Genomic DNA, 13,911 nt, shown 5'->3' on the forward strand with positions numbered 1-13,911 from the left:
CATCAACTTCGTTAAATCGAGTTTTAACTGTAATTAGAAAAAGCAAGAAAAAGGAAAGGCATGGAGTCTTTGGAAGTATACAGATATATGTACTGTGGCTTGATCATCACCTCTAAAAAATTGTTATCGCATAGAGTCATTTTCCTTCAAAACACCACAACAAGCTACGAATTGCTGCGTTCCATTACTAAAGTATCGCATGACTCAACATTTGTCTAATGACCTGCCATGAAAAATTGCGTGCGAACTATACAGCTCTTTCTCTGTCACTAGTGAGAACAGCATGTGAATGTACCTAATGTTCAGCCCGCCAAATCCAGTGACTGCTGTCCCAACATGATTCACACGTTTTGTGACTCACAATTTACGCAAAAATCCGGAGAGCTCGCGCTCATTTGCTTCTTTCATTGGGCACGCTTCCGGTAGCCTAAAGCTTTCTATACAGAAACACAGCACCCTGATATCTAGCACTTCGTGTGTGTAAATTAGTTACTTGTGAAGGGTGCCAATGGCCCTGTGTTGACATCAGTTATCAGGAGCGCTAAAGAATTCTACGAATCCAGCGGCATAGCCCTTTTCAGCAAACAATAGTGTCCGCTTGAAGTGAGCATTGACAAGTCCATTGGTTATCATAAGGCAGTAGCGACGGGGTCGATCGCCATCATCTCCGGTGCGGCCTGCCATACAGAGCAGCGACGTCATTCACGGTGATCTCGTTGGCCTCCCGGTATCCCTCCAGCGTCCGGGAGGACACGTGCGGATGGTCTAGCGTGTCGATGCGTGAAAGTTTGTTACCGGCGGCGCCGGCGTCGTAGCGTAGGTTTTCCCAGGCTCGTTTGTAGTGCCTCTGCAAGCCATGCTCGGCATAAGCACCAACAGGCGAGTGCTCCAGCGACGAGCAACCGCTCGACCCTCCACCTCCTGGCGCCATCTTGGATCCGCGACAGCGGTCGACGCCATCGCACTCCCCTTGCCTCGCACTGTGGTATGAAGGTATGAAGCGGCAAGATCGCCCCCGAGTTGGTTGGTTGGATGGATGGTTGATTGGTTGCGTTGTTGTGAGGAGAGGAGCGGGAAACACCGATCTACCGTGACCTGTTAGCGTGCGAGGGTAGAGACAGGAAGGGGAAGGGCACAACAGGCAAACCGCGAAGGGTCAGTGAGGGTTAATGCCGCACAAACGGTGGTGGAAGGCAGAAAAAAAAATCGCCTGGACAATTTCTCCCACCATGACCAAGCCATCACTGTCGTTAGTGAAAAGAAAGTACCTCCCATGACCGTACCACCAAATTACATATCGAGCTGTGAGAAGTAAATTCAACCAGCTGTAATTCGAGTTTGTAAGGAATTGAAACCTGTGGAAGCTATGAAGTAACGCAGCAGATAACAACTATTAAACGTTTCCCAAAACCCTCTTAATGAACGGAACCAATCATCAGCTCCCCGCCGGGGTGGCGCAGTGATTACGGCGCTCGACTACTGTACCCAAAGTTGCGGGATCGAATCCCGGTTTCGGCGGCCGCTTTTCGATGGAGACGAAAAGCAAGGCGCCCATGTGCAGTGCGATGTCAGTGCACATTAAAGAACCCCAGGTGGTCTAACTTTCCGGAGACCTCCGCTATAGCGTCTCTCATAGCCTCAAGCTTTGGGACGTTAAACTCCACAAACCAAACCAAACCAATTATCAACTAATGCCTTGATAAACAGCTGCACGAAATGTGGCTGGTCTATGGGCAACAGAAAACACTCATCCTTTTGCTGAAATTATTTCTTATTACTGGAAGCTGCTTCAAATCATCAAAGCTGTTTTAAATCCTGCCATGCATTTTTGACCTTATTCACATGATTTTGTCTTTCCTTTCTTTTACTGCTGACAAATGAGCGACATTAGATGGATTTCTTCAATGTCTGCAATGATGGGTGCAATTTGGAGCCCGGCGCCAGATAAAACAAGCCTTGCAAATTGTATCATGTCCCTCATTAAATCAGATAGTAATATGTTTACGTGCTCTGCAGATTCGTGAGTACCAGCCCACAAGCATCAACGAAGCGGCCCAAATAGCATAGATTCGAGCAACATAGTGCTGAAAAAACTCTCATATATACACCAAAAATATATGAGGTTATGTTCCCGCGAATGATCCACTACAGCTCATTCATGGTGTGCTTGTTGCTCTTTTTGTACTCATTCCTTTTCAAAGATAAGAGGGAAAAATACCCAAGATTTTGTCTCATATCAGAAACCTTTGTTTTCGGATACAAATACTTGAGGTATAACACCTCTTGTATTGCACAAAACGAACTACAAATCATATATCGAATTGTAGTCTGAATTGAAACAAGACTTCACAGTAAGCTCTGCTGGTGGCATGGAAAATGTTTAATGTATGTTCTAAATTATTCAAGAAAATGATCACAGCTATAGATTTATTGTTCTATAATCATTTTCCGAAAATCCTATTTGTCTAAAATGTGAGCTTTGTTATTTTGGCAGTGTCATCTTTTAGGAAAAAAATGGATAATTTCTCAAAAAATGACACAAATGAAAGGCAAATTCAAAATACACCAAAAATATGTCAAAATAACAAACGGAAGAAAAGGCATTTCCAAAGGAGGGTAACAACACCGTGCCGAGAACACTATTCGTTATTAGAGAGTGTGCCACACATGCAACCAGAGTGAACATACATGCATTCCTTCCCCACAAGAAGAGTGCCCAGAAAATAGAAAAACCACTTAGTTTGGGTGCATAACACTTCTTCAGGGAGAGGGAAGGTGTGGGAGATTGGAGGGGACAATTGAGCACCAAATCATTGGCACTGGGATCGAAACATGCACATCAGACACAGTTCGATATCTGGCTTGAGATATCTTGTGTAACAAACCAAGTATTAGGGCATAGGTGCAGCCAATGTAATGTTACATTACATTACATGATTGCTTCTTGCTACATGTAAAGAACAAATTAACTTTAAGCATAATACCAAGTATGAAGTACAATGGAATGTCAAACAGTTAATCCAGCAGTTATAACTGATATGCAGAACATACATTCTTAACAGTGATTTTTATAACAGCTAATCGAAGAAATATTCATTTAACTCATAGCCCTAGTCATTTAAATGATAATTTACAGGTTTCTCACTATCGTGCTGCATATGTGATATGAGGACTATTGCCTGTGCTTTAACAACCAAGCAATATTTTGGGCCAGGAAATCTGAACACCCCATCAGTTGCATGAACAAGACCGGCTAGCCGGTCGTGTGCATGAAATACCAATGTTAGTGACTATATGCTTGCCCTATTTATGAGCGTAAAGGCAGAACTCAAAGAACGAAAAATGCTGTAAACATTCGCCGACATTAGCAGCCTGCATTTCATTGGTGTTCTCCTTGAGAAAGCAGACTCTTCGCCTTCCATGGAACTAATATAGACCTGCTTGCTTGGATCAGCTGAAGCTCTCTTCTCCCGCCGCTCAAACTTCAGACCAAATTTTCAATGAATCGGCTATTATTGCTTTAACAAATAGGGGAAAAATATCGCCTGGATGTATCGTTCTCAGCGAAACCTCAATGAAAGCCCTGGACGTTTGATGACTGTGTTTTTGGCGCTTAAAATATCCACTTGTGCTGAACCAAGGCATGTCTGGTTGATATCCATTTTCGCCCGCAAGCCATCAGCGAACCAGTAAATGTCTTGAGACACACTTGGAACATAGATGCATTACGCAACCACATAGATGTGGGAGCCCGCTGCATTTTTCTTTGGGCAAATAAATTTCTGAGCTCATGTACAAGGTACTTTGTATAAATTTTCTCTTTTCTTAAGGTAAATATCTTTATTTCAATAAAAAACCTTATTTCCTCAGCTGAAGTAATAACTTCCATGAACTCATTGTTGTGGATCCTAATTCTGTCAAAACCAGGTTGTAATGATTGTGTCATATTCTACTCTGCTACTTGGACTAGGACCTTTTTTGTGTGTGTGAGCCAAGGATACTGCTTTACCGCATGGAGGTCGGCTTCATTGCTGCCAAAAGCAATTTTCATGCACAAGTCAGCAGGCGTGTCAGGTCACCTGTACAGTTCCCATCAAGCTCTTTTGGCATCAACAGGAACGCGCAAACTACCCAGAGCCAACGATGTCAGACAGATATTCGACACAGATACTGACTGCCATACCAAACGTGTACATACACGAGAAGAACAAAATTAGCCCTTCTACATGGGACTTCCCTCTTCGTAAACCTTTTGAAATGCAGGCAAAAAAAAAACCTACATTTGAATCTACTTCGCCTGGCGGCAATGTGTGTATAATGATTAACACAGGCATCTGCAGACATATTTTTGTTTTTCTCATATTCCCTTTTTTAGTTATTGTGAGCTGAAAAATGAAAACGCAATGCATATGCATGTAGTTAACATTACCTCGGCATGTCACATGGCATCAGTATTTATGTGGCAGGTAGAGGTACTGCATGTCTGGATAAAGATATGTGTTGGTGTATTGTACTTCATCTGTTGCTGTGTGACCTTTACCATCACATCTGGGTTCATGGAACTTGGCCTCTCTTAAGGCTTTCGATATTTGCATGGAGGCACCAAAATCACGCCATTCATAATACTACTACGCCGAGCTTAGCGAAACATTTTTTATCGCCTCTGTTTCCGTGAGCTAGATGCGGTGGGCCTAACTTTGGCACATGTACTGAAAAACATATAATTGGAAAAGTAACTGCACCTTGGAAGTAATTTCAGGTGTGTGCTTCTACATAATCCAGTTATGGTACCAAAAAATGCAGCACATACACCAATCAAAGTGTGGTATCCATTCATACAAAAAACAAGCTCAGGCATGTGTCTCTGTAATTATGCACGGTTGGTTGTGCAGCCTTCATCAAGGCATTGAAGCATTGAATTTGCTTGTCCTGTAAGATCACCACGGATTGGACATGTGGAAATTGTAACCTTAAAGTCTTAAGTGCAGAGTGAGAAAGCACATATCAACAAATCCAAGTGGTGAAAGCAGTTCCTTTTCAAATGGAAAGCATTTTCATTCATCTGCAACGGTTCTGAAAATTGTTCTCAGACAGCAGAATTTTACTTCACCATTCTCAAGTGTACTAGGCTGCTCACACAGTCCCTTGGCCACAATTTCAATGCTTTGTGTAGAGATTATGACATTACAGGTCATCACTTATTTTCCAATGAAGCTTTCTTAGTAATATCTGACAAGTCGAAAATACCTAAGTCATTAAGGAACCTATATTACATACATATTTCAAGGCAAATATGTAGTGAGTGCTGGAGTTATGAAAAGGGGGTGTCACTGTGCACATTATTGAAAGGAGTGCCACCAATAAGTGCTATAGAGGGGCTGCAAGGAAATGGAATGTAAAGAGCTACAGAAGCAACAAAAATTCTGCCAAATGCTTCACTTACCGACGAATGACAATGACAACAATGGTGATGACTGCGGCTAGAACCACGAAGCCTCCGAAGACTCCCAAAGCTATGAAGCCACCTGCAGTTGCAAAACATAGAATAATAATAAATTTTAGACCATTAGTTTGAATTGAAAAATTCCAAAACAAAGTTTTAAATTACCAATGCCACGTAAAATATTGACATATATTAGGAGGACACTTAGGCTTAGGCCTAAACGTATGACTTGATAGCGGTCTTCGGCATTCTGGGGTGCTTCCGATGTGAGGTGAAAAAAATTGACTTACATATAAACTTTCACTAGTACTCAAGCAGTAGAAACACACCAGTCTGATTGAGAACCCGAGCGGCCAGCAGTTGCAACCCATGATTACATTTTTTTAAATCTCTGCATAGAAATCATTCGCTTTATCAAGCTCATCATTTCAGACATGCAGTGGCACTAAAAGTCTTGTACATGTCATAATACATCTGCTTTCACAGTAAGTGACATAAGAATGGTAGGGGTTTTGCAAGAACAGGAAGTGGCAGATTATTTGCAGAAGAGGCCTCACCCAGCAGATCGTATGATGGTGCACTTAATTTCATTTCAACCACACACCTGCCTATTACCTGTGATTTTACACAAGGAGATTAACTGATATCTATAGTTGCAAGAGACGCAGTATATTTTTTCTGGTAGGTGTAAAGATAAAAAGGGAGCTAGTCACATTTCAGGGCATGGAAAACTGAGAATAAATTAGGTTAGTTGCACATTTACGTTAATTGCATCATCTAGTATATAAACAGCTCGCAAACACATTTTGCCTCTTTTTAGCAGTTTTTTTCGTTCACATGCCTATCTCATATATTTAAAGAACTGCGCTCGCTTTTTTTTAGCACATGGTGCTATCAAACGTGCCGCTGAAAAAGCTACGTATCCACGGGATGTTTTCAATGGGTCCAGTGCTCTCATAGCAATGTCCCTACTCCAGAAAATTTTGGACCAAACTAGCAAATCACCTGAGGACAAAACACACGAAATAGAATACATACATTATGTGGTATCACACTAAGCGCAGTAGCTGAATGGCATTAACCTGTCCCCACATTTTTTATTTCTTTGCAAATAGAGTATCTTTCGATCGTAACTGGTTCACGCTTTGGAGGCTCTTTAACAGCTGGATGTTTAAAATCAGAGGAAAAAACAAAAAATCGAAAGCGCATTACGAATTCAGTGCAACTTAGCAAACTTATTGGACATCTGCCATGGCATCTGTAAATCAATTCACCGAAAAGAATAACTCAGAATAAAGTTCATAATATCACCTGTACCTCACTCCCCTTTCTGTCCTAAAGCAAGATCATTGAAAATTAATGAGGCAATCTCCGAGCCTTACCCATATTGAGCTTGGCCCCTGCGCGCGCCGTTGAGTCATCGCCGAAAGCACCCTGCAAGTCTGGTGGCGCCAACACCGTGCGGTGCCCCGTTGACCCAGCAACGTCGTGGTCCACGGGCCGGAAGGCTGGCCTACGAGGAGGCTGCGATGGCGTCGTCGGCTGGGGCCGTGGGCGCTGCGTCGCCCGAACAGTGGCTGTTGCCGTTGGCCGAGGGGCCGCTACAGTGGTGGTGACAAATGTCGGCCTCTGGTCGGGGCGGTCAGGCATGAAATCTGGGTGGAACCTGCGATAAGGCAATGAAAAAAACCTTCAGCGGGTGTTGGCAGTACCTCGGCGCCTGCGCAATTCTGAAGAATGTCACAAATTCAACACTTCGTTGCACCTATAGATGGTCGATTACAGTTGTATTTTCCGGAAGACAGTACCATGAGAATCGATTATGTATTATATACATGCCAGTAACTTAATCACCTACCACTGTGTGAGCTATGCATGCCGCCACTGATCTAAACATTTGCCCATCCAGGGCCCGCCACAAACAAAATTATAAAAAATTCTATTCTGATGCGACATAGCTCTCGCCTCCCCAGGCAAGGTGTTTCATAAATCTTTTCTCCCCATTTATTGTGCCGCGCTAGTCGATTTTATCAATTTTACTAGTTTTCTGTTAGCTCAGATTCGTTGAATAGTGCACAGGTCTCTCTGACGCCACGATTTCTAAAACACTCAAAATTCCCGCTCATTCACTAACAGCTCTTTAAATATATAACATCTGCAATCACAACGAAGAAAGATACAAAGAGAACAAGTAGGAACTATAAATAAATACATGTACCTTTTTGCACATTCGCAGTACATGCATCTTCAATGAGAAGCGAAGAGCCACAAATAGAGTGAACGAGTGAATCAAATACCTGTACAGTGAACAAAGAAACGTTTCAAAAACATGTTCGACCAGCTAAAACATGTATTCGGAAGAGGGTGCCTTGCATTTGTGATGGAAAAATAATAAGAACATGTGTTACGCTTATCGTCACTACGTCCCGGAAGAAGACAGATGAACGGACAAGAACCTCAATTAAAGTGCGACCAATCGCTTACTGGGATATGGGGTAGGTAATTGGCGGGTCGCCACTTCTAATGCAACTTAGCTCACACTACTAATACAAAATCGGCAATGTAGACTGCCCCGTACTAGCCTTACGATGGTGTCCGTCAAAGTGCATGCCGCTCGCGTCATTTCCGATAAGTTGCGGCCGCTTTGGTACATACCACCATGGTATATACTATGTCACCAGGATATGAACGGAAGTTCGCGATCAGTGTAGACAAAGTCGTGGTTCTGGAGTAAAATTACGGCCTCTTGTATTTTAGGCAATATTCAATTGATCTATTGATTATCAATTGTTTGTTGTTGTTATTAATGTAGACAAAACTGTGAACAAAAATTTATTCGCGAGAACAATAATTTAGCTCTCGCATTTCGGTAGCACTAGCGTTATGAGCTACACTAGCGTTATGAGCTCCGACCCTCGAAAGTACTAGCCGCAAGTCGCCATATCATTAAAAATAGGGGAAACCTAAATGTGAGTTTTGATGACGATGATTGCCTCAAAATAATGCCCTCAAGCCAATGACCCACACAGATTCTAATGGCGCACGGGTTAAGATCCAAAAGTGAAATCCTAGACGGCGGCAAATACGTCCATGAGATGGAATTAACCATGACCTCGTGAGAGCCCTATTGACTGGAGGGCATCTGTTCAAGGGTATGCATCCTTATTTACGAGTTGTAGTTAACTATATCAGTGCCTTTCAGCCGCACAGGAATATTCCAATATACTACTGCAAAAAGAGCGGCAATTTATCAGCCGCAAAGAATAATCGCTAAAAAAAAAACAGCAACGAAAACTGCGTTCCTACATAAAGTCCTCCAATCCCCACGAAAAATGAAAACCAGGGTGTCCCACCGCTACTTTGAATAAAACTAAGTTGTGATAAAAAGCTCTCACCTCGTGGGAACGATCATTGGACCCTCGCTGCCTCCGCCGGTGTGGCCATTGATGCGTGGGGGTGCCGGCGGTTCCTCAGTTGTTGTGGTCGTAGTGGTTGTCGTCGTTGTCATCACAGGTCGCGGTGTCGTCGGCCCTGCGTTGTCACGTCACCCACGAGTGAGAAAGGCGCAAGATCTGGCTTGTCAGTGGAATGGAACTCAACAGAGGGGAGTTCATATCGACCATGTGTTTTACATTGTATGTGTGATGAGACACAAGGTTCCAGAAAAGCAGGGAGTCACAGGGGTGACCTTCAAAACCGCATTCGTAGCATCACTAGAAGGACGTCTGAAGGCGGTGTGGAGGATTCTCACATTTTGAGTTATGTACCAGTACAACGCTTTAAGCATGTATTTAGCCTAACAGCATGGCCCGTGAGGAAATTTACTGTGCTCTCATTCAACTAGCACTTTTTTCGTTGTGAAAAATATTTTTGCGCCCTGAGGCAGCATTTCTTAAAAGGGAGTTCGCGAAGCCTGCACTTACAAACAAAAAGAAAGATCGTGCGATAGCTCTGGTCTAGCTAGCCAATTTCGCAGGGCTGAAAGCACGGGGGTTCAGAGCCGACTGTGGTCTCTCAAAGCGAAAAAAAAGCTCTAGAGAAGTGCGGAAACAAAGAGCGCACGAAGGAAAGGGGGGTCGAGGGAGAGAGAGCGTTTACGGCGTTTGTTGATGCTGGCATCAGTGAAACTCGAGCTCTGGCTGCACTGTTGGACGCCGCCGCAACTTCAGAATTTCATAAGAGTCAGCGCCTTCTAACGATATGCATACCTACGCTTTCGTGTAACCTCTTCCCCACGTCCTCTGTAAGCCGTAACATGGTAGCTTATAAGGTCCGCGTTTTTTAGAATCTAGTGTAGCCTTGACTGAATCCAAATTCTGCGACGCGGTCCCGCAACTGTGGCAGGAGTCCGCACAAAATCCCCCCCCCTCCCCCCCGCTTCCGGTCTCAAGTGGTCCACAACAGTCCCCGACACTATTTCTGATCTCTCAACGATTGGGTCTAACAACTTCTTCGTTTTTCGCCTGTCCGTTTGTCAACAAGTTAAAAAGAAATATACATCCATAGAAAGCGGTAAATGATTTCGGTGCAGTTAATTTTATTGTGTCATTGTTGCCACACTCTAACATATGATATCACGTCCTGGCTGTGTTCACCACTGGTTTTACGGCTGCTTAGAATCAAAAGCATACCATAACGCTACCTAAAAGAGAACAAACCTCCAGGGAATGTTGTTTAGCTGTCCTGTTGTAAATTGTCAGTAAAAAAAGCTTTAAAAAATCAGAGAGGAGTTCTACACTGCTGAACCGAATGTGGAGCGATAACTTTGGCTGTGGGTGACCGAGCATTACATCTAGCCTTTCGTTGAACACATCAAAGTTCGCTGGCGTTCCCTGCGCATGTGATGCCGGCAGACGCTTTCCTGCTCCATTCAGTCAACTCTCCACGGCGGCGCCCCCATCAGCAGTGCGGAAACTACCCTTTTACTCCTCTGCGCTCTCCTCTGCTACTGCGGAGCGACAGACCACATGTGGAACAGCGTTGGCATGGTAACGGCGCATGCGCAATAGTGACCTCTGCCTCACACTGCGAAATGAGCTTCTACTAGTTTTGTGTAGCTTTCGCTACAAATATATAGCGCTAATTTGTTGAGCCACAGAAGCTTTTTGTTTTCTTTATTGCCGATTTCAACATTAGTGACAGGTGGAGGAGTTTTTTATTTGCTGCTCCTATTCGCTGTCATAAAATTTCTGCTTTTTCCGCTAGGTAACGCTGCTAATAGGACTCTACCCAACGTTCACTCTACCGTTGAGAGAACTGAACCACGCGTCCCCGACACATTCATGTCTGAGAAATACAGCACAAATTCAAGACTAACGATAGTTTTAAAAAAAATCTAGTATCCTTAACACCATAGGCTGGTGTAGAAAAGAAAACAAAAAGGTCGGCAGAAGAGCACAGGTACACTGACCCCAGACTTGTCATTGTTAGGTATAATAGATAGAATCTTGAGCTGTTTTATTAGGCAGCTTTATTTTTTGTTTTTTGTGTTTTTGTCAAACTATTCTTTTCCACGCGTTTGCATCGTTTGACCGTTTGAAATGAGAACGATATACCGAATATTTCAACTACACCATTCTGTCCCTTAATTGGCTAATCCGCCTACTGATGCTATTCCTAACTGCTTTGGTCCGTGCTACGCCCAACGTTTTCTTATCGCAATCTGAGCACAATGACCGCCCAGTGTGGGCGTGGTATCACTTCAGCCAGTGACGTATGGCTGGAAATGCGAAAAGGAAAGGAATTATATTCAGCCGCTTTAGGTCGATGTAACGGTACCCCCAGAAAATGCGCCCCACGAGCAACCGAGAGCGCCTTTAATGCTGTTTTAAGCATTCAAAGTTAGACAATGTCGGAGCCAGTGTTGCTTTTGTCTTAGTCGAAAGGAACAACTACGGAGCGTTTAGTGGTGCATAGTATGGCCTTCTGATCGCTTATCGTGCCCGCTGCACCAACGTAGAGGCCCATAATTAAACTTGGCCATTAACTGCATTTTTCACTTATGCGGTGTTCGTATCGAGCATTTCTCTAAGCTCTCTTTTCTCCGAGGATATACCAACGTTTCTAGGTAAGCAAACAGAACAAAGATCACATCTATGTAGTGCTCTGGAAGCCACGGCTCACGCGACAGCCGCATCAGGTTTTCTGTTCTTTCTCACAATCCTGCGTCGTTCCACGTAGGAAGCACCAGCGTTTGGTGTGAAGAATGGTAACCTCAATCGCGACGCCGGAAGGAAGCGACCAAAAGGAAGGAAGCGACACACTGTATTCGCACGTTTCTCAACCGGGTCCGCGTCTTTCGTCGACACCTATGCTGTACACCCAGGAGACGACCGTGAAGACGCCCAGGTGACGGGCTTATCAGAGCGCGCCGACCTCCATTCAGGCCTTGTCGCCAGACCGTGAAGCGGCTTCGCGCCTCTTCTTTTAGTAGTACAGAGGCACACATCGGAACTGAACACAATAAACACAATAATAACTAATACACAAAGAACCTCGGCGAAAAAAAACGCGCGCGTTCTCCACTCGTTCAAAGTTTCAAAAAGCTTGAAGACCATAGTTGCGTTGTTTAATACAGCACAAAGAAAGAAATCCAAGCTGCTTACCTAATACTGCTGTATTTAAAACTAACATATTTTCCCAGTGGGGAGGAACGACCTGATTGCTAATTTTGCGTTAGTAAGTAAGCGCAAATGGCGCATGCACCTTGTGACCTTCGGTTAACGTGCGCGGACGTGTCCCCAGTCTCCGAGATGGAAACATGACTCGTAAAATGGGATGAATACATAGGTGCAAATGTGACGGCACGGTGAAATTTACTACGCTGTAAGTATAACAAGGTGACTTTTGTATTTTTTTACTGTTACTGTTATAGCTTTGGTATTTGTTGAGCGATCATGAATCACAATAGGCGTCCTTGCTTCTTTGCAAGAAGAGAATCTCACGGGTGGTTTTAGTAAATTATTTGATGTGGTATAGCCTGCATGCTTGGACAATGGTTTCATCACATTACAACAATAATAAAATACGAGCCGCACTGGCTTTCAGAGCATACTTACAGAGACAATCTCCCTTTGTCAGCAAAATTCAGGGTCATGTAATATACACATACAACCGCACTCTAAAGTTGATGCTTTTCACTTGCTGACAAATGTATTTGGAAAACTGCCATCAAGACAAAAAGCAAGCCATGTTCTCATCTCGGCAAATGGCGACACGCGTCATTTTGTTAGCAAAATAACTACAAAAAACGTCCGCGAAAACGGATACAAGTAGCAAATAATTGCTGACAAATGGACAAAAGTAGTGAAGACGACTTGATATTTGCATCTGCTGCTTTCATTTCTTGAAGAATCTATTATTCCGACCAACATGAGGGACAGTCCAGTCGAAAAAAAAAGTACAAAATTTTTTCGGTTGCCACGACAGAATTTCTGTGCGGTGTTTGATAGTTAAATTGTCGTGACAGCATGAATCTCTGTAGTAACATTAGAAATTTTGAAGTTAAAATAGAAAAGTACTAACGAACTAGAGACTAAAGAAAGGTATTACAGAAAAAGTCCCTGGTAATAGGGGTGAACTGGAAAACTGCAGAAAATTCTGCCGTTTAAGACAAAACTTTTGTCGTAAACATGCAAAATACAGAACATTTTGTCGTATTTTTGGCACGGTTCTGTAGGTTTTCTATTAGGAACTAGGAAGTATGCGAAAAATGCGCTCGACCGCCACTAGCGGTGACGCATTGCCTAATACAGCCAAACCCGATTTAATGAAACCCGGCTTAACAAAACTCCCTATTCAGCGAATATATTCCTGTTTCCATTCAAAAGCCAATAGGGCCAAATACTTTGACTAACTCGAAATGACGAAACCGATTTCGCGATCTCTCCCGATTTAACGAGCCTTTTCGAAAAGTCAAGCTGAAAAACTGGTCATTGTTGGTCTGTTTTGAAGAGAACGCCCAACATTTATTGATTACCAGACAACGGTAACATCACGGAGCAGTTTCGTCCTGCTTTTACCAAACTGCACCCTGCAAAACGAGATTTGGGAATTTGAATGGAATGCCCCAGACTGCATTTGAGGTCGTGATGGTTTTTGTATGCGGAATCAGTTGGCTGGGACACATAAGGGGACGAAATACGTGCTGTGCACACTTCAACTTAAAAGGAATCCGTGCGATCGTTGCTTACAGAGCGCACTCAAGAGAGCAAAAATCGCCGACTTCTGCTCGGGAGATGAGGTAACAATTTTTATTGATTCTTTCGATACGCTCTAGTGATGTCGCTTGTTACCGCGGCCCGCAATTTCATTCTCGGCCCCATTATGCTTTGCCAAAATGGTGCCGCGGTGACTTTCTAGAGGCCGGTACATCATATGATCAGATTCATTGAATTTGGTGACCGAGAAATCCCTCACTCCATTTACCGAAGTTCCGAGTTAAAGGAGTAATTCGTGGCTCACCTCAG

The 13,911-nt window shown here is 43.5% G+C and overlaps 1 protein-coding gene across 1 annotated transcript in view; it reads right to left on the reverse strand.

Moving 5' to 3' along the window:
• Window positions 1–13,911, reverse strand: part of LOC146179076 (uncharacterized) — a 69,617-nt gene continuing 55,706 nt past the window's right edge. The window contains exons 12-15 of the mRNA XM_084579592.1: window positions 8,839–8,974; window positions 6,826–7,109; window positions 5,444–5,525; window positions 1–980 (exon numbers count right to left, since the gene is read on the reverse strand). Of these exons, the coding sequence (XP_084435718.1) occupies window positions 662–980; window positions 5,444–5,525; window positions 6,826–7,109; window positions 8,839–8,974 (821 nt within the window). The 3' untranslated portion in view covers window positions 1–661. The remainder of the gene's footprint in view (window positions 981–5,443; window positions 5,526–6,825; window positions 7,110–8,838; window positions 8,975–13,911) is intronic.

Source organism: Amblyomma maculatum, chromosome 9, assembly GCF_055883805.1.
Source record: "Amblyomma maculatum isolate TAMU_Amacu chromosome 9, ASM5588380v1, whole genome shotgun sequence".
In the NCBI taxonomy this organism is placed as follows: Eukaryota; Metazoa; Arthropoda; class Arachnida; order Ixodida; family Ixodidae; genus Amblyomma; species Amblyomma maculatum.